The 27,393-nt window shown below is 23.9% G+C and overlaps 1 protein-coding gene across 2 annotated transcripts in view; it reads left to right on the top strand.

The window, feature by feature from the left end:
* The first annotated feature begins 371 nt into the window (after nucleotides 1-371).
* The window catches only part of LOC134837961 (zinc finger protein rotund), a 42,947-nt gene continuing 15,925 nt past the window's right edge, over nucleotides 372-27,393 (top strand). Inside the window, exon 1 of one of the 2 annotated variants that reach the window (XM_063853360.1) lies at nucleotides 372-433. In XM_063853360.1, the coding sequence (XP_063709430.1) occupies nucleotides 401-433 (33 nt within the window). In that variant the 5' untranslated portion in view covers nucleotides 372-400. Of the gene's footprint in view, nucleotides 434-27,107; nucleotides 27,317-27,393 lie in introns of those variants that run through there. The other variant, XM_063853359.1, reaches the window with a different exon arrangement.

The following is a 27,393-nucleotide window of genomic DNA, read 5'->3' as shown; positions in this document are numbered from 1 at the left end:
AAAGTGTTTTTCTTCAATTTTTTCTATAGTTTCCTATAGTTGAACAAAAAACGTGAAATTGAAAAATTAAAAAAAAAACAGTGACGACTTTTCTAATGAATATCTATTAAATTTTAGATAAAAGAAAATTAGAAAAAAATATATTAGAATTTAAGTGATAAAAAATGATGAAAAATTAATAAATTAAATTAATTAATTAACAATTTATAAAAAAAATAATTAAATAAAATTTTATCAAATATTATTATTTTTTCTTGTAATTTTGTGGACATTGAACAATAATCTAAAATGCATCACAAAAGAGTGATAGAGAATGTATTCTTGGTATAGAGACAGCGTTGGACAATATTCCGGTCCTCTGACAACAGCAATAAAAACTGAAGCAGGATTTAACGACTGCATGCTTGCATTAGATTACGCATCTCAAAGTAAGGTAAGATAGTGTTTAAGTAAAATTTAAGAAAATTTAATATTTTTTTTTTGTTTTTGGATACTTATTAATTTTAAACTAAAAAGTGTCTTATCAGTCAAGAAAATAAAAATTAATTCAAGTCGTCAAAATATTAAATTTTATGAAAATATTTAATGTTGCTATAAAAAAAACTATTATTATAAAATAAATTAACAATATAATACATATATTTTTAAATTTTTAATAAATAAATAATAAAAATAATTTATATTTTTATTTTATTAAAATATTTTTATTTAAAACAATTTATTTTTCAATATTTTACAAAAAAATATAATTTTTACTATTATTTATAATTATTTTCAAAAATAATTAAATATTATCTATAAATCAAAACTTTTTTATATAATTATATACATATATAATTTTTATATTTTAATTGATTTAATAATAATTTTATTAACTTCAACTTTTAATAAAAATTTTTGATATTTTTCAATCATGAAAAATTAAAATTTAGAAAATTTAAAAATTTGTAAAAAAAAATAGAAACAATAAGATTTTTATTAAACAATAAATTTATTTTAAAAAATATTTTTTTTATTAAATAAAATAAATTTAAAAAAATATAACTATGATATAAAATATTAAATATAATATAAAATAATAATTCAACTTATTATTTGAAAAAAAAAAAAATATTCATGATATTTTTAATTACAAGTGACTCACATAGAACAACCAAATTTTGTTTAGACAAAGCAGACAACATATTTTACTTATTTAGCATATTTCCAACACTTGTCTAAATTAATTTGTACAGAATTACTCACACATCACTTGACGAGTTTCATATTATTTTTTCTCAATGAAGAAAAAAAACTAAAGTTACGATTTCTAATAAACGATAAGTGTGCGCCAGACGTGCGTAACACATCACTTTATTCATATAATATTATTAACTTTTTTTTATTTTTTTATCTTTATATTTTTATGCTGAAAGTGTTAACCGCACAACACCCCAAAATTATATCATTATGAATCATGTGTAATTTATTATCCATCAAGATCGGAGTGTGATCAGTGGTTTCAAGTTCTCTCTCTCTCTAAAATATCTAACATCTGTGAAGCTTCGTCATCCTCAAGACAAAGTAAAAAATCTTGAAATAAAAAAAAGACGCCAATAATTATTTCTTCAGTTTTTTTTTTGTCTTTTTAAAGCAGTAGCATATTGATCTAATTATTTTTTGATTGTCTTTTCTATTGAAATGTATCATTATTTTATCCATTTCCGGCGCTTTACTTGTTCGTCATGTACATTTTTTTTTAAACATTTTTTCTCTTGTATCGACAAGCAACCTTTTGACTTGACTCAGAGAAGTCAGATCGACGTCGTACAATATTACAAAATAAAAGTTTAAACATGTATCGAGTTTGAACCAAATATGTTAAAGACAATTGTTAACATGAAATGCGTGTGGTAAGCAAGTTTTATTTTTTTTTTTGTTTTGTTAAGTTTTACTTTAAATATTATTTTATGTATCTTTTTTATGGTAAATTATTGAACTTTTTTGCTTGACTGACGTTTTTTTTATAAACTTTCGTCGAAATTTACCGTCGGAATTGTTCCATGAATTTCATTATTGCTTTATTATTACATTATCATCATCTCCGTGGTTGTTGGGTGTCTAAGCATTAAAACGATTTAACACTTCATGGATGCTTGCTTCTTGTAACTTCTTAGACATTTAGAAACTAGATCAAAAATATTTCACCCTGACTCGTTGGACCGCGTGCGAGTAATGTTATTATTAAATCGTAACTGTCATTATTTCTCCGCTGGGAGTCATAAGTTCAATGGAAAAACTTGAATAACCTTATGCAAAATATACACTTATATGGACTTCGAATAATAATCAACAATTATAGGCATTTTTTTTATGACGACGCGACGACAACAAGATAAAAAAATTACACACAAATGCGATACTTTTATGAACAAATAAACAATACCAATTAAATTAAAATGATTTTTTCCCTTTTCTCACTTCGCACTATCATTAAATGCCACAAACATGATTATATTTTTATATTATCATTTAAAAAGTTGAATTAAATATGGAAATAGAACGACAAATAATAAATGTAATAAGAGTAAAACAATGATAATTATTATGTATATGATCGACGAGATGTGATATTATTGCGTAAACAGAAGGAAGAAAGAAGGAAAAAAATCATGTTTTATGTTAAATGATCTCGCATCGCATTAAAAGAAAAGAAAAAATAACATGAAAGTATATTGTCATCTAAAATGCTTAAAAATGCGCTCATAATGTATGATAATAATATTAATTACACTTGAAATGTGCACAACACCTAATTCAAGTATTTTTCGTACATGTGCGTGTATTCTTCTGGGGATGATACAATGTCAAACATTTCCTCTTGTTTGTCAAGAAAACGAAGATGCATCAATTCATTTGCAATATTAATTGCTGCATTCGTCATGTTTAACTCTATAATAACTGGTTTTTTGCTTGTTTGCTTGAGAAATTGTGTGTTGAGTTAGTAAATTGAATTAAAACTCATGTAACTTGTAAATATAAAAAAAACAAGTGAATGATACCAAATTATATATATTTTTTTTAAATAAGTGAAAAATTTTTTTGTTAAAAAACTTAAATTTTAACATATTTTCAATTTTTTAAAAATTTAGTATTTATGAAGTTTTAATAAAATTATTTAATAATTAATATTCAATATATTCTTTTCAACTAATAATTGGTGATTTTTTTAGTAAAAGAGCTTGGTTTGGATATATAATAATTAATTTTTATCATTAAAAGTAAATAAAAATAGGTTTATTTATTATTTTTATGAAAGTTAATATTAAAACTATTTTAAAATATTAATAATAATATTAACTTTATAGTTATTCGTATAATAATTATAATATATATTTTTGAAATAAACGATATAAAATTTAAAAAATCTGAATATGCATAAAATTTTGTAATTATTTACATTTTAATCTAATATTAGAAAATTCTTAAGAAAACATAAATGTTTAAAATAATTAAAAAATTAATTTTTAATATTAATAAAATATAATTTTTATTAAAAGTAATTAATAATATTATTATATTAATATTTTTTATAATTATTATAATTTTAATAATTTTAATTTGAATAAAAGTAATATTATAAAATAATTATTTTTTATAAGTTAAAAAAAATAATAAAGTAAATAAATAGTAATAAACTATACTACTAAATAATATTAAAAAATCTAATACTTGATATTAATTTAACAAATGCACTCAAAACTTATTCATACAACTTCATTTGAATTACAACAAAACTGCAATATCATTGTTTGTAAATTTATCAATAAAATCGTGTACTAATAATAAATTATTAATAAAAGTTGCACAAAATTTCCAGAAATTAATCTTAATATAATCTAAATCTTTCGTGATGATTCAATTAAAAATTTGCTAGAAACTGTATTTTTTTCTTTAATTAATTAATAAATTATATCAACACGACTTTAAAATATATATTTTTATGATAAAAAAATAATCCGTCGGGATAATTTTAAACCATTAAAAAAAATTACCGAATTAAAGTTCATGGTTAACCATGAAAATTTAATAAAAAAAAAATAATCACAAAAGAAACGAACGAACAAAAAAATAGAAAATGTATCAAAAAATATTTTATGAAAAAAGTCTGCACTAATTATTAATTGCCATCATCGCAAATATTTCATTTCAGACAAAAAACGTTCCTTTTGGAATTCCTCGCATTGTTCATTTTTGCATTCATACACATCCACACACAATTATAACTTTATTCTAATAACACAAAAAAATAAAAGAAAAAAAATATTAGCCACAAAAACGCACCACATTCAAGTTCATACGTTATTCTCACATCCAAGACTCAAATATAAAAAATTGTCTACGCTTAATTTTTCCTCCAACATTCTTGACTTTTTTTTTGCTACTCACAACTTACTACTGGTCTTACACTTTTGCCGTACATTTTGTCATTCCATATCACTTACTGCGCGCACCGATGATGATGATGACGAGGAGACACAAAAAATGCTGCCACGCACAAGATATATATGTTCCCATGCAGTAAATCCACAAAAAAAAAGTGAAGCTGATAATATGCTCGTACAATATATATGAAAAATATTTGTATTAATATTATTATATAAAACATTTTTTGTATGCGCCCTTTTTTCTTGTTCCTTTCTCCTCCGCAGCTTTTTTTTGTTGTTGTGGCATCCAGACACGCATTGAATCATGTACGAAGCAAAGGAATTTTTTGTGCATCATTTTTTTTCGTTTGTTGATCAGCGACGTGTTTTTTTGTGTCATCGTCAATGCCAGTCATAACATTATTTAATGCAGTTCTGATTCCCTCTAATATTATTATTATAATTTTTTTTCAACGATTTTTTTTCTCTCATACATGAGGGATTTGTGACACACATTTTTTGTCTCTCATGCACGTGACTCATGAATACTGCGAAGAAAAAAGGAGAAAAAAATGATGATCAATTGTTTGCAAAAGAGATGTCTTTACATCGAATGTGTGAAGTGTTTGATTACATTATACCGTTTTTTTATAAAGAAGTACGTGGGGAGTTTGTCAGTGGATGTCCTTGTCAAAGGTGAAGTGACTAAATGCTTTTGCACTTTCTTACATAACATGACGACATTGTAACGTTTTGTAACGGCAAATTGATTGATCGAGTATTTAACGTGAAGCGATGCTTTTTTGCAAATTAAATTTACGCACAGTGGGCTAAAATTAATTTTTGAGTCTAAAATCTATTTTTTTAAATTTTATATATAAATATTTTTTTTAACCTTAATTTGCAATTTTTTTTATTTAATTTAATTTATTTTTAATTTTTTTTTCTTGCTTTTATTAATATTTTTTTCTACAATTAAAATAATAAAAACTTTATTATTTAATTAATCTTTATTTAATTAAAAAATATTAATTTAAAAACAATTGATTATAATTAATTCTTAAAATAAAGCCAAAATTAATAAAAATAACTGGGTTTAAAATTTTAAAAATTGAGTTTAAATTTTTTGTAGTTTTTGATCACTTTTTTTATTTTTCGACCACTGTGTATATTTTTGGAAAAAATTTTTGAATTTTGAATGAAATTCAATTTATTTGCTAATTAATGAAAAAAACTATTAGAAATTTTTTTTATATAAAAAAAAATCCAAATTGGCCCACTGTGCGTCAACTTGATTGATCATTTCGCATATGTGCGGTAAATAGATGCAAAAATTTCACTTTGCTTCAAAATAGACCTTGAAATTGCCCACGCCACGACCCTTTTATAGACTCGCTCAGGTAATCATCATTAGATACAAAACTTATTTCATCATAGCACATGTGCTAGATTATCCGGCAAAAGTGCAATAAAATTATTTATTTAATTCATCGAAACAATCAAAGTGCTAATGAAGATAAATATTCCTCCGCATCTCCTCCTAAATGAATTTGTTCAGGCACAATATTTCAGTAAAAATTGCAATTTTTGTCGGTGCGGCGCATAATAACGCGTAATAATAATAACAATAAAAGTGTAGCATGATATCTGTTTTATTGCACAGTAATTTGCAATTACACTTGTAATTTTTCACCCAAAAGCTCGCTTGCTGCAATTTAATAATAAATGCGAGAAGAAATTAAAGTGTCTTGTGCATCAAAGATTCTGCTGTCGGATGGATACGGAACTAAAATAAATGTTTTATATATGATGAATGATGATACATTTAACGTATGACGAATCTGTAATTAATCAACACTTGAGCGTTACACCGCGTCATTCATTGGATTTGTGTGTGTAAACATGTGGCTGTTTAATTACGATTAATTTTTCAAAAGGAATGTCTGGTTTTGTGTTAGGGATTGCCATTTTTTGTTTAATAAAAATAATAATAACATTTAAAAACATAAAATAATTAAATGATAATTAATTTATAAATTAATAAAAATAATTTTATAATTTTTAAAAAATAAAATGAAAAAATTAATATTAATAATAAAAAATTAATAAATAATTTTATAAATTTTTTTTTAAAAAAAATTAATTAATTTTTTAAAAATAAATTATTAAAAATTTTATTAATTTTTTTATGAAAAAAATATTATTTATTTATTTTTTAAATTAAAAAAATCTTAAAATTTTATTTATTTTTCCTTAAAATTAATTTTAATTATTTTTTATTTTATTTTATTTATTTTATGAATATTTAAATTGAATTTAAATATTTTTTTTTAAATTTAAAAATTTAATTTATTTTTAATTTTTTTCACACCCCTAACACTCGAAAGTTACTCTACATCACTAATTCCTGCTCATTCTTGCCACTCCAGATGTTCGAAAGCGCAACAATCATTTAATATTACTCACACAATTCCTGCGAGCAAGTAACGTTAAGAGAAAAAGGAAGTAGATACAACAAAACAATACAAAAAAGAAGAAAATTAATAAAAAAAAGCAAGAAGCAAAAGATTCTCACAAATAAATCCGCTAGCAAGACACAATGCCAATTCAAAAGTGATTTGTTTCAGATCAAAACATTTTTAAATCAAACAACAATTGAATTGAAATGTATACCAACAAAACAGAACAAATTAAATCAACTTGTTACTTACAAAAATAACGCAGAAAAAAATATAAATAAAAGAAAAAACGAAAGAAATAATGAATTTTATTCAAATAACTTTGTACAATTTTATGTTAAAATCACCAGTTTATAACTCTACACATGGAATTTAATTACATCACAAAACACACACATTCAACGTTAATTTAAATAAATAAACTTTTGCAAACATGAATGAATGTTTTGTGTGTATGTTTGTTGATAATGCATGTTATTTGTAATTGAAATGTTTAATAAAAGACCAACAAAATATGCTAATGTACAATAAAATGTCAATTAGCGAGGAAAATGATATGGAATTATTACTGTAAAAGTATATTTTTATCTTTTTCCGTAACGTTTTAATTATATATCACGAACTGTCGAAGAAGAATCTTGACATTGACGATTGATTCTTTTAGAGTTATTTGATGAGATTTTTAAATTTATGTAACTTAAACATGCATTTTTATAAAAAATACTTTTTCTTTAGTTACATAAATTTTCAAATGTCTTCAAATAAATTAAAAGAATTATTTTTTTATACATTTTGATAAATACATTTTGATAAAAATTTATTATTAATATTAAAATTATAACTTTATAATATTATTTTGATAACTTATACAGAAAAATTTTTTTATTATAATTATTATGAAAATTTTTTTTAAATTAATTTTATATTATTATTATAATCGATAATTAATATTAATAATTTTAATTAATTTTCCATTAATAAATTCATACGTTTATGAGTGAAAATAAAAATTTAAAAAAAATAATAATAAACATTTAAATTATTAAATATAAATTATAAATATAAATATTAATATTATATACTAAAAACATTTTAAATTTTTATATTTTTTTTAGTTTTAATAATTTATTTTTTTTAAAATTAATAAAAAATACATAAAAATATATAAAAAAAAAGTTATAAAAATTATATATTTTAAAGTTATATTAATAAATAATTATTTTAAATGTTTATACAAAACTTCAATTAACAACATTTAGTTAAAATTATTAAACAATAAACTAACAAAACAATAGTTGTGAACAAATTACTCATTTAAGATAAACATCAAAACACCTTTTTCTACCATTGTTTAATTAATTTTCATAAATAAAAGTTACTTTTGTTATTAAATTGCATGATGTAAAAATTTTTCAAGAAAAAAATTAATATTTTCATCACAAAACATCAATTAAAAAGTATGCACAAAAGATTTTTATGATATTTTAAATTTTCAAACGTTTTATCTTACAAGGATTTTATTGTAAAAAATAAATTTAATATTAACAATTGCAGCATCGCACATAATTGCACGAAGCGTGTTAATGATTAAAGACTCGTTGAACGGACAAACAGATAAATTTCATTATATTAAATAAAAAGTGTGACTTGCATCACTAATAAAAGAGCGATACATATTTTAATGATATTCCATTGGGCACGAGATCTCTATGTTTGATTAGAAAACGAGAAGTACTTATGAGGTTAATATATATTTTTATTTAATTGTTGCATAAATAAGTATATAAAATTCATTAATAATATTAATAATGTATGTAGGAGATATGCGAAAATAGAAAGTTTGCTTTTATAATTAATTGACACGCGTTTTATTGCTCGCTTTTATTGCATCTTTTATGCATTACACATTTGTCAACATTCCAAACCGCACTTTTTTTCAAAATGAAAATTATACGAAAAAAAAGAGTTCTAATCAGTCAATGACGTCTTTTAGAAATACAGGCACGTCGCTGCAGAAAAATAACAAAATCGAAGCGATAATTAATTGGATAGATGAAAACTCCGAGATATATATTGTAAATGGCGATAAATTACTGATATAGCCATTAGTTGCGACCGAATATAGAAAAAACAATTATTCACCACTTTTTATAATTGTTATCATCATCGCGAGTTGTCGTCAAACAAAGTATAAAAGAGCAATTTTTAAATTAAATTAAAACAAAAATTTTAAATTGTTCTCCTCTTTCTACCATACCTCACTTATCGCAGCAAAGGCACCTACATTTTATGGAAAATAAATGTAATTAAAAAGATTTATTTTATTTATTTATATAAAGTCAGAAACCGACATCGCGACTATTTTTTCTCGTTTCAACACCTATTTTTTTCGCTATTGCGCGCCATAATTTTATATAATGCTCATATATAAATATAATAACTGTATTGGTGCGATGGTGACAAACAAGGAAAGAATATATTTTAAAAATGTGCGTTGAAAAATTAACATGATACTCGTTTTACCGGACAAATGACTAAAAGCGAAATAGATATGTTTGTTGAAGCTCGCTTTGGAAAATTTGCCATGTCTTACGAAAAAAAAATGAATAAAGCACATGCCATGTTTTTCCTCTTTAAAGAGATTTTTACAGCCATTTTTGAAATATTTGATGATTAACCACATTGCTTGGTATTTTATCTTATTAGCCATCTCGTTGATACAACAACAACAAAGCTTGCGTTTACGGAAAATTTTTCGGATTTTTCTTCAACTTTTCACCAAAACGTCGTAACCCACTTAACTAGCCGACTTCACTTTAAACGTTTGATTAATTGAGTATAACATTAATAATGATCCGTTTTACGCGCACTACGACCCTCTTTTTTCATTTTTTTTTATTTTGATGGAAACGAAGGGAATATACGCTTCCATGAACTAGAAAAATGGAAAAAAACAAAAGATATCTTCATAAATAATAAAAACAAAGTCAAAAAAATATTTGAAAAAAAAAACAACAGTCTAGTCTTTTTTGTTTTTTTTTCTTTGGTAATGATGTTACACTTTTTTTTATGATAATGATGTTAAAAGATATGAAACATGTATCAAAATTTAATTTTTATGGCATGACAAGGGGATTCACTTACCGCAATTTTGTTGAATGCATCGAAATTTTCATAAAAAAAAATTAGAAAGTTGTCGTCAGAAGAACGATTTAATTGGATTTTAATATAAAACTATCTTAACATATCCCAATGCACATTTAGAAATTTTTCTTTATATTAAATTTTTACTTAAAATTTAAATAATTTCATGGCAATAATAAAAATAATCTAAAGTATTTGACCCAATGCACAATTTGAAATGCTTTTTTACGAATTTTGAACCCAGTGAGAATTCCATTTTTTCATCCCAATGTATATTTTTGGCTTTATTTACGAATTTAGAATTTTACCCAATACACATTTTAAATTTTTGTCCAAATTTACAATTTAAATATTTTGAAGTAAAAAATTCTCTCAAATCCCAATGCACATTTTAACCCTTTCAACATCCTAAAATTTTGACCTATTGCAAAATTTAAAATTATTTTTTTTTCTTAATCTTTAACTTTTGACCCCAACAAACATTCTAACAGATTCTCATACATTTATTATTTCATATACATAAACCTTTAGATAAATTAAGACTTTTCCCAATACACATTCTAAATTTTCGACCCAGTTTACAATTTAAAATTTTTAGATAGTTTTCAATAAAATAATGTTAAAACCCAATGCATATTTTAAAATTTCTTTCAGCAAATTTTTCGAATTTCCTAAAATTTTAGTTTTGTATCCCAATGCACATTTTTAACTTATCTTTAGTAAAAATTTCGAAATTACGAATATTTAATAATTTTTACATCCCAATGCACATTTTAACCTAATCAAAATTTTAAAATTTTAACCCAGTGCACATTTTAATATAATTTTACCACGAGATCAGACAGACGACAATTTCAGCCAATTATCAAAAATTTATAAAAATGCATTAAAAATAAAAATAAGTGAAAATCTTCAATTTTATTAATGACAACGGGAATTAAGTGGCCTTGTCTTTGACAAATTCCTGTGAATTACGCTAAAACCATTAAGAAGAGTTCCGTTCTGGAAATGTCACTTTTTCATTTATCATTTTAGAGCGCATCCCCATACTTTACTTAACAACTGATATCATTAATTCCGAGCATAATCTGGTTTGTTTTGTCATCGATTTTCACTTGTTTTCTTTCATTAATAGATATGGGGATAATTTTTCATCGTTTCTCACAACATCATCATCATCATCGACATCGACATGGCCTTATATAAATAAATACGGTCTGTCGTCATTTTAATTCCCTGTTGAGAAATGATTTCTTTCGTGTACATTTTTATCGCTTCTGTGTTAATCTTCACGCATCTAACGTCTTTATCATCTCGAAACTATCTATCATCGTGCCTCCGCTCTCTCGACTGCGAAGCGGCGGACTTTGACTTGACTGACGGATTAAGACACAAAAATAAATTGCAATTATACTAATTATACCTTTTAGCTTAATATTTTTGTGTTGCAGCGCCTGTTTATGTTTATGCTGTCGACAAACATAAAAATCCAAAGTGATTGATTAGTGTCGTCGTCTTCGGCAGTTTATAGCTGAGGGTGAACTAGGTATGCCTTTTACTTGTTCTCCGCTACCTACCAGCAGATACATTCTAGCGAACATGCAATTTTCTCTCATTGATTACTACCCGGTGGCTGTCTGCTGCACTTAAAACGATGATATTATCGAAATTGTAGCAAAACAAGACGGAGCAACGTTTATTCGTAATCTCATGTTTTCATTCATGACTTTTGCTGCAATGAATGAAATGCGGTTTTTGAAGTAATGCCAATTGAATTGATGATGCGGATTGATATTTATACATAAATGCCTTTATTATTGGCATTGGTTAGAATATTGTGGATGCATAATAATAATCGTAATGACGATCGAACGGAAGTGGTAAATTCGAGTAATTTTATTGGTGTACTTGCATTTTTTATTAGTTTATTATGCTTTTGAGATGGATTTATGAATGGATGAAAGGAAGAAATTTTTTTAAATTGCTTTTAGGATTTTTTTTAAATCTTTGTTTTGCATTTTTGGTTAAATTAAAAAATAATAAAAAAAAACTTCACAAGCAAACTCTAAAAATATAAATTTTTAACAGAATTATTTTATGCCAAATTAATTTTAAATTTAATTAAACTTAATTTAATTATTTTTAATTAAAACATTATTTTTAAAATTTTTTGATTCAAAAGAATTACAAAAGGCCTAAAAATCATATTTTTGAATATTTAAATTTTTTTTAAAATAAATATGTATTTATTAATAAAATAAGAAAAATAGATGAATAAAAGGTATTTAAAAAATTGTTCAATAAATAATAAAAAAAATTAAAAGTAAACATAACTTTTTTTTATTTATTATTTTCTTATAAATCTTAATTGAAGAAACAAAAATTAATGAACAAATACATTGTTACTATATGATGAAAATATAAAATATTTTTTGTAACAAAATCTAAAATTAAAAATAAATTAAAATTAAAAAAAATAATTAATTAGGACATAAAAATTTCTTAATGTTTTTATAAAAAAAAAAAAATAATAAATAAATAAAAATAATAAATAAATTCTTAAAGTGCTTAAAATAGCTCAAATGATGTTTAATGTCAAAAAAAATATTTAATGCTTTAAAATAAATATAAAAATTAAAAATTTGCTTAAATATTTAAAAAAAAAAAATGTTAAACAATAAAATATATTTTTAAAAATTGTTTAATAATATTTAAATAATATTTAAAAATAAATTAAAAATCTAAGAAAATTAAAAAAAAGAAAAAATTGAATAAAAACATTAAAACAAATGAAAAATCGAAAAATATATAAAAAAATTTCTCGTTAAATATCCCTCGACCTGAAACATTCATGTCACCAACAAAATAGGATTGGCCCGTTGTGTTCTCTTATCAATCAACGTTTGTGTCACAAACTGCATTCATTATCATAACAAAACATTTAAAAAAAAAACCTGCAAAGAAAAATTTACATTGTCAACTGTTTTTCGAAAGGAAAATGCAAATTTCCAACTAAATCAATAACAAACGTTGTACGTTACAAGTCGCCACAAGAACCCGTTGAAAATGTATTCCAAAAGGAGCAATGTATTTTTTGCGCGCCACACACATCGCGGTGTAAAAATTTAAATCATTATACGAATGTTTTTTCGCCATCGCCACACATCACTTTTTAAAGACTGAATAATGCAAGAAGGCAAAAAAAAACAGCAGTGAACCTGGCTCTGGTATGGCAGACACAATTATATAGTATCGTCAACCTAATTCAATATACGCAACTTTTTTTTTTCTTCATACATTAACAATATGTATCAACTTTGTATGAAAGAGAGAGAGAACATTTGCATTCAAATGATGCATAACATTAAATCTCTATCTGGGCAGTGGAACACTCAGCATGAAAATAACAAGACAACGCAACAACAACAAAAACAGTCAATTTAGTAATGATAGTAATACAACTACTAATAATAATAATACTTAATGCAATATTAAAGGCAATGTACTTGTTTTGCAGTACAAGCTCAAAGTTGTTGTTGTACATAAATTTATAATAATTTTGTTATGTTATACATTTTTGCCCATAAGCAAACACAAGACACTAATAATAATGATGATTGTTATTGTTATTAATGTCATTATTAATTAATGTTGTATTTTGTAACGAACTAAACATGGTGCCACTTTTTATGCAAACCAAACACTTTACTGTAAACACGTCGAGAGTTACAAGAAAAAATATTGATTGACAACAAGATGATGATTGAATCATAATTTTATGCCTTTTTTTCTCTTGTCTCTCACATTTTTTTATGATGTGGCATGTCATTAAGTTGCATGTTGCTGAAAATTAAATTAATTTTTTTTTCATCGCACACTTTTAATTTTTTTCTGATAAGGTCTCTTAAAAAAAACTCAAAAATAGAGAAAATAAAAATATTTTTTTTTTAATAAAAACATGTAAAAAAAAGTTTTAAATTTTTTTTTCTTACAAAATTTCAAAAATTATTTTTTTTAAATTAAATTAATTAATTAATAATTAAATAACATTTATAATTAAATATTAAATTAACTAAAAAATTAATTTAGATAAAAATTTAATTAATTAATTTAAATAATTTTTATTTTTTTTTAATTCTTATTTTTACTAAAAAACAAAATTATTTGAGAAAATTTACATAAAATAATATTTTAAAAAATAAAAATAATACATACGAAAAATAACTTTAGTAATAATATGAAAAATATTTTTTTTTTTTCAATACAAAAATTACTAAAAGAATTTTTTTTTTTTGAAAATCTTATATAAAATTATGATGGTAATATTTTATAAAATTTTAACTTTTTTTTTATTTTGCCCCATTTTTGACTTCAGGACATCGGACTTTATTTTTTGGTTTAAGTGAGAAGGTCACAATGACGTCTCTGCAGGTTGTCATAAATTACAAAGGAGACACATTTTATGCGAAAAATTTTGTGTCTCATGGCAAATTACTTGATTGCATGGAAAAAGTACTTTAATTTTTAAGATAACGAGTACGAAACAAATACAAAACAAACATCAAATACACAAAATATGAAACAAAACATCTGCAATCTTGAATTAAATTACCATTAAGGATATCCGGGCCCCTTAACTGCATAACAATTGAAGCAGTAGCAGTAACGTCTCTTCTCTCGTTACCTATATTTTATGTCATTATTTGTACGAAATTTCGTGAAAAGTTTGTCCTTGTGTCGTTTTGATGTCGCCAAAAAAAAGTATTTTTTTTAATCGATTGCGCTACTAACAAAAGTTTTATAAACATATTTCTATTAGAGAACGAAGCAGTAGCAAAAAATAGGCGTGCGAATAGAAGCCACACCTACCACCCTTTCGGTAGCCTATTTATTTTTAGCAATGTACGGCTAAATTGATCGGAGCAAAAAAAAAAGTTCACCCATATTTTATGACAAACATTATGTGCTATGTCATTGCACTTTTATTTCAATAAAAATATATGTTGCAAAAAAAAAACTGGAAATAAATAATAATAATAAAAAATTATAAAATATTTGAAACAGCAAAACAAGACAACCAGACAATCATCATCATTATATATTATCAACATCGTCATCATTACACTTTTATTTTATTTTATATACATTATTTATTTATGCATCAAGTATATCATTCTTGTTTCATTATTATTTTTATTAAAGTTACAGCTTGCCTTACTTTTGCATCAATTCAGACGTCAATATTTCATTCATTACTGTTTTCATTATAAATGTCGTCGACCAGGTACGGAACATGCGCAAAAAATGCACTTAATTATAATTATTATTGTTATTATGATATATGTTCCTCCTCAACATTGTATATTTTTTGAATTGACAACGGATGAAGAGATGTAACGTGTGATAAAATTAATTATATTTTTTTTTCGTCTCAAAGCGTCGATCCGTTAATAATTAAACCGTTTAATTATTATTTTTTTCTAACATTTTCACATTATAATAATGAAAAATATTTTTTAAATATCGTTCATGAACTTACAAACAAAATATTTTTTATAATTTTTTTTTTACTTTTTACCTAATTAAGTGAAAAAATGCTTCATGCAATACTTACCTAGACTTACAAACTATATAAATAAATATAAATGTTTGTAACAAAAACATGCATTCCAAAATTTGCATAAAAACAATAAAAATAATTTTTGCATTCGAAAAATGAAAATACAAAAAAAAACGTTAATAAGCTCATTTAATACTGATTAAATGCATAAAATGTAATATATACCTTTTGTGCTTACACGGAATGATGTTGAGGTATGTGGGTTTTGTTTGTGAATCATATATAAATTGTTATGATGGTAATAAAAATAATGAGGAATTAATTGAAATAATAGTGAAAAAATTGTTTAAGAAATGTTTTAAATGAAATTTTTTCTATTGTGTTGATGAGAATTTTTATTTATTTTGTTGAGATATTTGAAAAACGATTGAAAATTTAAAGTTTAGAGTTGTAGTTTGTAATTTTGCCGTAAGAGAGTGCTGAACATGGAAAATTTTATGGAAAATGGGGGAAATTTTGTATAGGAAAATTTTGTGTATATAATGTGTATGTTTTTGAATTCATGGAATATCATGCGCATGAACCAACTTATAATACAAGAAAAATATTTATTATTGTAATAAATGTTTAAAAAAATTAATTTGATTTATTTTTAATAAAAATAATGAAAATTATCCATTAAATATTTTTTAAAATAAATATAAATATAAAAAAAAATTATTTAAAAATATAAAATAATAAAATTTTTATATAAAAAATTAGAACAAATAGTTAAAGTAAACTTTAAAAAAAAATAAACCTCTATTTTATTTTATTTAATATTTTTTTTTTATTTTTAATAATTAAATTATTTATTAATTATAAAAATATTTTTTAAATTTTTAAAAATTTTTATAAAGAAAAAATTATTTACTTAATAAAAAAAATAAAATGAAAATTAAAAAAAAAATAAAAAAAAAACTTAATAAAATTTCTATAAAATGAAATTTTTTTATTAATTTCAGATTTTATGTATTATAACATAAAATATATATATTCATAATACATGTTTGACAAATATTATCATAAAAATAAAATTTGATTAAATTTTAACTAATAAAAAATAACAAATAAAAATAATACAAAAATTGAATAAAAAAATAATAATATTTTAAAACATTTTTTTGTCAAAAAATAAATCGGTTATGTTATAATAAAAATTAAAATTCGCACAAAATAATTTAAAAAAAATACATTGCATTCAAAAACATCATTCCATACACAAAAATATTCATTTTTCCATTAAAAGACACAACGTCACACCCAAAAAGTACGGAAGAAAAGACAGAGATATCAACAGGTTACCCATACATTAAATTGTTGCATTCACTTGTTAATGACACATCACTTGTAAACACATAGCAATGCAATAAAAAAGCTCTTTTTATAAGCAAACAAGTAAATTAAGTTATATACAACACGTATTTTTACCACACTTTTTGTCCTTTATTTTATTTTATGGCAAACTAAGAGACACACTTGGAGTGTTATACAGATGCATAACTTATAATAATAATAAAAAAAGCTATTTAAACTTCCTTTTTTGTGTGAGTTTGAATATTCTTTTTTTTTTTTTTGGTTTATGTTATATCTAGTGCCAATTTTTGTTTTTCTTTCGAGAACCTTTGAATATTTAGCACGAGAAAAAGTGCAACAAGCCAAAAATAAAAAAAAAATTAAGAAAACAGGAACCAATTCAGAAATATTTTTTAAATAAATTAGATTTTTTTATTGAAAATATGCTTTGCTGTGGTCTGCTTTGTAATGTTATTATTATTATTGCCTGCTCTCCAACTCACTTTTAACATTTTTTTTTAAGTTTCCTCGTTCGAGCTCTTGATATTATCTGCATTTTGTTGCTTTTTTTCGCTTTTGGGTTTTATGATTTCGCAAAAATTTGCATTATATTTGATGGTATTATGCATAGATAGATAAAAATTGAAGTAGAATTGCATACAACAACAAACAACATGAGAAGACGAAGCGGAGAGATGTTATGATGCACAATTCCTCCGGATATGATAGGAGCAAAAAAAATCTAATATAGAAATTGTTTTTCTTGAAACAAAATTTTTTCGAAAAAAAAATACGAGTAAAAGAAATAAAATATTTTATTATTATGGAAAAAAATCTTGATAAGGGAAAAAGTTGCATATGAATGTTATTATAATATATAAGAAGACAAAATATGCGAGTGCATCTTCTTCGCTCGTCGATTTCCGTTGTCTCTACATGATGACAAGTTTATTTCGAGTTGAGTGTCACAGTGAGCCAGCATCAAGAACATGCCTCGAAGAACATCCATTCATGGAAATTCGGCCCACTGTGCGAATCCCCGAAACATTTTTCAATATTATTATCTTGCGAAATCTAAAACTAAACTTGTCTTGTGTGTTTATTTAAAATGAAAATGCATTTTTACAAAACCGTGCATCCATACAAAGGCAGGAATATGGGAGACGAGAATATTTCCCCCAAAAGCACCCATTTTTGTATGAAGCGAAATAATTCAGAGAAAAAGATATGAAAAAAAAAAAATACTTTGCTTTGTTTAGGATTTCGTACTTTTATTATAATTTTTTTTGCATTGGCGGAGAATAGTTCGCTGTTGTTGCGTGTTTCCGCTGCTCTTTTATAGTCTCTCTATTAGAATTTGGAGAAAGAATAAAGTTATGATGAGATGAAGCTATCTAAATAAAATGACGATATGTCGTCGTCGTCGTCGGTTTGTTGTTTATGAAATAAAAGTTTTATTTTCATATGAAGCGAAAAAAATAATAAATTTGAAGAAATGATGTTTGAAGACAAGATAAAAGATGAGTTTGGTGTCAAAGATTGATGTCTCGCAAGCAAAAAAATATATTGCGACTTTTTTTTGTAAATAAAAAAAATAAAATTAAGAAATTTTAAATAAAAATTAAGATTTTTTATAAAAAAAATAAAAGTGAATCTTATTATTTTAACAATATTTAATTAAAATCATTATTTAATTAATTTTTAATTAAATTATTGAAATTATATCTGTTTATTTTAACAAAAATATTAAAAAATTTTTAAAAATATTTTTAGTCTTCTTTAATTAATAAATTTAATTAAAATAAAAATCGGTTTTAAAATTATTTATTTTAATTAAAAAAAAAATTAAATAAAGATAAATAAAAATAAATAATTTTAAAACCGATTTTTATTCTAATTCAAACTAATTAATTAATTTATTTTCAAAAATTAAATTAAATAAAAAAAAATTTTTTTTATTATATTTTGGCGCCATGAAGTCCTTAATTTTTGATTAAATAAATTTTTCATTAAATCAATATATATTTTTAAATAATATAAAATTCAATAAAGTTATAATGTAATATAAAAAATTAATTTAATCTATTTTAAGTTTTTTTAACTTTTTTTTTCTTAAATAACTGTTTTTAATTTTTATAAATTTTAAACAAATTTATTTTTTTATTAAAGTAATGAAAGTTTTTTTTTTAATTTAATTTTATTGAACTTCGATTTTTGATGAATTCTTGTATAAATTTAATAATTCTATATTTTCATTAAATTATTTTTTTTTTTTTAATTAATTTTATAAAATAAAATAATTAAATTTAATTTATTGAAAAATTTAAATCTTGAGAAATTTTAATTTTTCACAAATCTCATATTGATCTCTCAACCCCACAAAAAAACGTCTCAGACATCTTTTCACCAAAAACCATCATCATTCACGATCGCCCTGAGATCCATATCCCGACCCGAAACGTGTGACAATATTGTTGATTATTTATATTTCAATTTAAACGAAGAACCCGTTAACTTTTCTCTCCATATCGCTAACATATCCTGATACTTTCTAAGCTCTCCAAGGTAATATAAGACGTATAATCAGGAAAGAAAAGCGAAAAAAAAAGATGCATGTGTAGGTGCATTTTTTTTTCTTTCTTATATTACATCCATGTCATCAGAGACTAACATGGCTCTGGCATCGCACAAACAGCGCACGGAGAAAGAAACTCTTTACAACTAACTACATTGCCCATAAATTTTTAGTGAAGCTTTTTTATGCCTTTTCACATATACGGTGCACACTATTTTTTTTTTTTTTTAATCTTAGATGTTACCATGTGAGTTCTTGGATGTGCATTAGAATTTTATACATTTTTCTTTGGATTTTATTTTCGTTCCTTTTTTTCCGACGCTCGCAATAAAAGAAAGACGCTGAAAAAATAAGAAAATGAATATCTGTATTTTTATGTGTGTGTGTGTGTGTTTGCTCAGCCGCTTCGTCTCATTTTTTCGTTCGACTGGTAGATTGGAAATGTTGTGAATGTTCGCCTTTTTATGGTTATGATGCACTTTTTTTTCTCCGATGCACAAATAAATTCACTGTGTGTGTGTGTGTTGTTTGTCGTATAAATGACATGTGAAAATAGCGAAAAAGAAAAGAAAGAGAAAAGTTTTTCATTGCAATGCACGCGTGTTGTTTTCCTTATCTTTGGTATTATTCTCCTTCTTTCAACTTGTTTGCCGCGCGCACAACAAGATATGATTTATGTTTTTTTCAAAAAAAAAAAAAAGTATAAAGAAAGTTTTAATATCAAAGTTATCTAAGAACAACAACAAGGGCTAAAATGCCTCACATTTGCTAATGAAACCAATAAATACAAAATTCTTGAAAAAAACAAACCGACCTTCATTAAATTTTATAAAAAAAAAAATTAACGACTGGACTAAAGTTTAAAAAAAAATGTCATGATGTGAAAATGTGTCATGTTCAGACATGAAAAAAAAACTTGCACTTATCCAAATAAAAGTTAAAAAGAAAAACTTTTTCTTCCATATATGTCACGAGCACAATAAAAACAACAAATTTTTTTTTACAATATTTTGGCGTCATAAAGTCCATCAATAAGTTTTGCCCCATTTTAAAAGAAAATATTTTTTTTCGTGCATTGTGCATTTTTCTTTTGTGTTTTTTTTCTTCTATTCTTTTTTAAATATTTTATGTGAATGTTGTTAAATTTTATCATATTTTCCTTCATCCATCGAAATTGTTATTTTTAGAGAAAGAGATAAAAAGTCGCATCGTAAAATTTTATTTATTATAAATTTGACACATTATGTCCATAGTGAATTTTTTTTTCGTGACATTTACGCCCATTACGAGTTTTTGGAATAAAAAACCAGGCGTTTCCTTAAAATTTAATGAAATTTTCATCGAAACTTGAGGTGAATGTCCGAATAACCTTCAGAAAAAAAAATATTAAAAGAAGCTCATAAGTCATTCAATCGCATGGAATTTGCATATTTTTGCTTATTCAACATAACTCATGTGTATCGCTTTTTTTTATTCAGAAGAAAAACGACATTTCCGCACAAATATTTGCATGGATGGATGGATAAATAGGGGACATGTGTCGGAAAATGTATCGGAAAACGGAATTTAATTCATTATTTTTTGTGACCTTTTATGACCTTCAACTTTTAATTTTTTGCTCAAACCGAGGCTCAATCATTAAAAATGTTTAAAATAAATAAAAAAAGAGAAAATCAAAGAAAATTGCATTTGCGGCACTTCAAATTTACTCAATTTTTCATCTTGAATTTTTCCACAAAAGCAAGAAATGCATTGTACATTATAATAAATGGCATTAACGTAAAAAAATTACATCTCATGTCCGCTGATAATATGCAGAATCATTTTTTTCCTCTTTTTTTGTTGTTTTTTTTTTGCAACATCCTGAAGACACATGAAGAAAGTACGTCTTGCTTCGGATAAAATAATAAAATAAAATAAGAAAAAAAAACGGAAAACAATTTTTTATGTACATGTGCAACTTGATGGTTTACTCTCGTTCTGCAATACGAGCCATGTAGCATTTCTCGCTTAGCTTGGCTTTTCCACTATTATTTTTTATATCAATTTCTTATTTTTTTTATTTTTTTTTCTGCAAGACATCATTTCATGTGCATTTCTTCTCGCTCGCACGTACCGCCGCCGTTGGACGACACGACATATATAAATGTGTTTCTACCACCATCGTGGCACCTCATATCACACACTCATGTATATTTTTCATCGTCAAACTATTTCTGAGCCAGGATGGATGGATCGTCGTTGTCGTTCCTCTGCCACACGTTTCGTCTGCTGCTGTAAGGTCGTAACGACACGAGAAAAGTATTAAAAACGGCAGCGACAACGCCGGGTACGTCGTGAAAAAAAAACAGCGGGCGGGAAGAAATAGTAAATTCTGGGATATGTGGAACGATTTTATTTTTTTTTTCTTTATTTTTGTAAAAAAAAATCAAGAAAAAAAAATAAAAAAGGAAAAAAAAGCGCGGGCATAGAAATGCATTTCTTGTTATGTTATAAATATATACGTTTATGTACTAAAGACGCTTGTAAGCCAAGAAGGCTCCTGGCGGCATACAGGCATCATCATTACAGAAGAAAATAAGATTTTTTTTCTTCGTATTTTTATCACGACAAGCAATTCGTAGAAAGAGCTTTGTCTCATTATTTCTTTAAAGTTACAATTTTTACACGAGATTTAATGAAAAACGCTCATGAAACATTATCTCTCAAAGAATTCTCCTCAGTCCTTGCCATTGCACATGATACGTGAATAATGCAATTCCGTCTTATTTTATTTTTTTATGTGTTTTTCCTGTTAAGGATATGTGAGATGCTGATGGGCATGCAAGCAAAAAAATATCGAAGAAAAAAAATATTCGCTTTTTTTCATCATCACATGTTTCTTTCTTTCTTATGTACTGCGATGTCTATAAAAAAAATACATGGTCGTCGTCGTCTTCACATGCATTTTATACATAATCCTTATTCTTCTATTTTTTCATCATCTTGGTAGTATATGTATAAGTTACTTTCGTGCCGCGCGTTACAAAACGAAAAAAAAAATTTTTTTTATGCCTTCGAGGTAACAATATATGAAGAATATATATGATTTCCTTCAAATAATAAACAGACGAGGATAGCAAAAAAAAAATGTTGCACACATGAGTGACGTTCCAAACTCAAATAAACATGTCGATCTGACAATAACTTAAAGTTGCTTGGGGTAGGGCAGATCTTTCTTTTTATCTATTGTCCGATTTTGAAGCTTTTCTTAAAAAAATAAAAAAAAATCACCACAAAAAATAATAAGTAAATCTAAAGTACAAAGTAATTCAAGGAAAAAAAGGAATAAAAAAAATCGTATGTAAGGTTGCATTGTGAATCATTATTGTGATAGAAAAAAATTGTATGTATAATAAAAAATAAGAAAAAAAAATGGGAGAGAGGAAAATAACAAGAAGAAAAAATCATTGGAAAAATGTTGTTTGTGTTTGTAGCAGCAAAGCACATATCTAGCAACATATATAATGTAGAGCCATAACAAGCACACGTGTTATACATAAATATACATAGCGAGTGAATGCATTTTTTTTTCTTCTAGATTTTTTTTCTGAACAGGGTGTAATTTTTTTTATTTTTTAAATTAATAAAAAAATAAACAATTAATTATTTTTTTTATTTTTTATTGATTTTATTAATTGAAAATAATTAGATTTAAAAAAATTATTTAAAATATATTATTTCTTTTAATATTTATTTTAAAAAATTATTATTTTATTTTTCATTAATTTGTTTCTTAATTTATCTTTTTTATTTAAATTTATTTTCGTTTTTTTTAACCTAAAAAAAAAATTTAAAAATAAAAAAAAAATAAAATTTATTTTTTTATTTTAAAATTTTATTGAATTATTAAATAAAAATAAAAAAAAATTATTTAAAACAAAATAATAAAAATATATTATTTCTTCAAATATTTATTTAAAAAAATTTATTATTATTTTTTTTTTAATTAATTAATTAATTAATTATTTGATTAATATTATTAATATGAATTGTTAGTTAATTAATTTAATTTTATTCAAAATTTATTTTTTTTTTGCAATCCAAAAAGGTTAAAACTTAAGAATTCTTAATATAAAAAAAAATTACAAAAATTCTTTTAATTAAAAATTAGGGTAAAAAAATAAATAAAAATTTTTTAAAATTATTAATTATTAAAAATTATTAAATTATTATTATCAAAAAAAAAAAAAATGAAACAATTTTAAATGTATAATTTTTGTATAAATTCAAATTAAAAATTATTTTTTTATTGAAAAAAAAATAATTGTTTCTTTAAAAAATAAAATTAATTTAAATTTAATTAAAAAATAATATTTTAATTATTATTTTTTATTTTTTTTTTTATTATTTTTTTTAATTTAATTTATTTTCAGTTTATTTTTTTTTTATATATTTTTTATTAATTTTTTTTTATCTAAAAAAAGTCACCCTGTAATATTACCAGATGCACACACATACGATGCATATCCTTTTATTTTATGTTCAATATTCTCCTTCGTCGTCGTCGTCGTCGACATCTCCTGTAACACACTGCACGCCACACAATGCGAGGAGTTGCAAAAAGGAAAAAAAATTGTAGCGCGCGCTCTCCACACAATATAGAGATGTGAAAAATTTCTAAGCAAGAAATGCAACGAAATTGCCTTACTCTTACTCTTCTACACACATTTCTTTTGTACACAATGCATGCATATCCATGATGTGTAATACATGTTTTTTTCTGCTTGTTGTTGATGCACACACACACACACGATCGTTGCTAACATATGAGTGTGTGTTTCTTCTTGACGCGCGGTACTGCATGGCATGTGCGGAGAAAAAGAACTTGGAAAAATATTTCGTTGCATTTTCGTTTTGTTTGAAAGAGTAAAACCAGAAGTAGTTACGCGAACGTCAAGACGTTAGCTTCGCGATGGTAAAAAAAACTTTTCTGGTAGTATAGAATACACTTTAAACCAGAAACGCTCAGAAAAAAATATAATTTATTATTAATAAATAATAATTCAATAACATTCATATTTACACAAAAAAATATAAATTATTAAAAGTGTGATGGATTAAAAAATAAAAATCCTAAAAAATAAACAACAAGAGTTCCTATTTATGTAGCTGACGAATTTTGTAGTTGTAAAATTAGTTACATACAAAAAAATAACAATTTATATACAATTGTTGTAGTACTAAATGTCTCTTTTTTAATAAAAACAACAAAAAATTATTTATTATATACAACATATATATTATTATACAAACAAAAATGTGTCTATATTAAACATAAAATAAAATTTGTAAACAAAAATTAATTTATCAAGGAAGAGTGCAACAATAATTAAACACGAAGAAGAATGAAAACGAAAGTAAAATAATTAAATCATTGTCGTAATATACATACATATAACATACACAAAACTTACAAAAAAGTATCATCCAGCTGAGTTAATGCAACTGACGAAAAATGAAAATGAAATGAAACCAAAGTTTGCCTTACTGCACGACGAGTGACTGAGTTGAAGAAGTTTTTCGAGAAAAAAAAATTTACAACAAAAAGAATAAACGAGAGTGAAAAGATTAGAAGAGAAATGGAAGAATGTGATGAGAAGAAAAAGTTTTTAAAGGTTACAAACTTAATTTTATAATATAAAGTGTTATAAAACACATATAACATATATAATAAAAAAAACCTACATAATAAAATGTAACAGTTACAAAAAAATTAAGTCCTGGATTATATTTGCCAATATTTGTAACCAAAGTTCCTCTAAAATTAAAAAAAAATAATAATAAAAAAGCAATTAATAAATGTTTTTTTAACAATATTAAATAATAATAATTTGTGATAAGTGTATTTTATAATAATAAATATATAATATATATAAGTGTTTCCAAAAATATATTTAAAATAATAAAAAGTTCCTGAAAATATACAATTTTCCGTATAAAACAATAAATGTTTTAAAAAGTGAACAAATTGAAAGTCATATAAACATGATTTGTTGAACTTATTGGTTGTCTTTATAAATTTAAAGTAATTTAAAAGAATTTTGTTTTGTTGTATCGACAAATAAAGTTCAATTTAACGTATTAGGTGTATGTGAAAAAGTTTGTTTTTGACATTTTTATATTTTAAAATAAAAATTACGAGATTTGATATTTTTATAAAAATATATTTTGAAAAAAATATATATTAAAAGTTTTATTTAAATTTATTAAAAAAAAATATTATTTTTTTTTTCATTTTTAAATTTGATTTGATATTTTATAAAAAAATTATTTAAAAATATTTTCATAAATAATTAAATTTATAATTAATTAAAAAATAATTTTATAATAATTTTTTTCAAAATAAAAATATTAATTAAATAATTTTTAATTTTCTAAAATATCTATATTTTTTGATATATTTTTATTAAATGTTTGTTTAAAAATATTCAAATAAATAATAATATTAATAATTATTTTTTTATTCAATTTAAAAACAATTAGAGAATCGATTAAAAAAATAAATGATAAAATTACTTAAAAATAATCTTAAAAATATTTTTTTTTTCAAAAATAATTTTACAAATAATTACCTAATTTTGAAAACAGTTTTATAATATTTTTTTTAATAAAAATATATTTAATAATTTCTAATTATTTACATTTATTTATACATATTTTTATTAAATGTTTAAAAATATTTAAATAAATGATAATATTAATAATTTTTTTTTTTAATATTAATAATTGAAATAAATAAATAAAATTCATTTAAAAGTATCTTCAAAAAATTATATAATTTAATTTAACAATAATTAGTAATTAATAATTAATTAATATATATATTTTTTTATATTTAATAAAATATATAAATATTTGTAAAATTAAATTAAAAGTTAAGTTTCTAACAGACCTAATTCGAAAATTGTTCACATGATTTCGGGTTCATACAAAATTCATGAAACGATGGAAAAACTTATCAAATCACGTGGTTAGTTTTCGAACAAACTTTTTCATGTACTCAAGTCCGTGTTTTTGTGTGTGTTTCACGTACACATTTTGGGAAACCACAACAGTACATTTTAAACTGTTCCCGGAAAATAAAACAAAAAAAGTTTAAATAAATTGTTTTTTTTTCCTTACAACAACAACAACAATAAAATAGAAAAAGAAAAGCCAAGACAATCGAGAGAGGAAACGAATGTCGTCGTCACACACAGATAACAAGTTAGTGAGTAACGATAACAATAACGTGTCCGCACTAAATTGTGATGAAAGTGAAAGCAATAGTAGTTGTACGAACAGTAGCGTAGATACGATAACTTTAATGAATGAACGAAAAAATAATTGTGTTGCCAGTGTGTCTGGCAGTGTGCCGCAGCAACAACCGCAAGACGACGATATAAAGGAAATTAAACAAAGTCCTCCGCAATCGCCGCCTCTCATGTTAAACACGACGACAAATCCACCTTCCGCGACAACTTTCGACGCCGCCACAATGGGCGGCTTATCGCAAAGTCTCAACTTGTTTCAGAACTATTCGGGCGTCAATAATGCGACGTCACATCATCATCATCATCACCATCACGGCAACCAGAAATCTTCGCCGTTTTTGTTGCCGGCGCAATTTTACAAGAATTTATTTGCCTCAGCGGCGATGTTGCAAAATAGCAGCAAGCCTTGCGAGAAAGGAACGGGAACGCAAAATACCACGCCGTTTCCGAGAAATTTGTTGTTCTCGTGTGCGCAAAAGTCACCCACATTGGGATCGACTTCCGACCTCGAAAACGAGGATAAATCCAATGTTTTGGAACAGGTAGACTTAATTTCTGAAGACTGATAAGACATTTTTTTCTGCTTTTTTATGATTTTTCTCAAACAAAATTTTTTATC

The sequence above is a fragment of the Culicoides brevitarsis genome, chromosome 1 (genome assembly GCF_036172545.1).
Source record: "Culicoides brevitarsis isolate CSIRO-B50_1 chromosome 1, AGI_CSIRO_Cbre_v1, whole genome shotgun sequence".
Lineage (NCBI taxonomy): Eukaryota > Metazoa > Arthropoda > Insecta > Diptera > Ceratopogonidae > Culicoides > Culicoides brevitarsis.
Note: the sequence above shows the minus strand (reverse complement) of the source record. Positions and strands in the feature narration are given on the sequence as shown.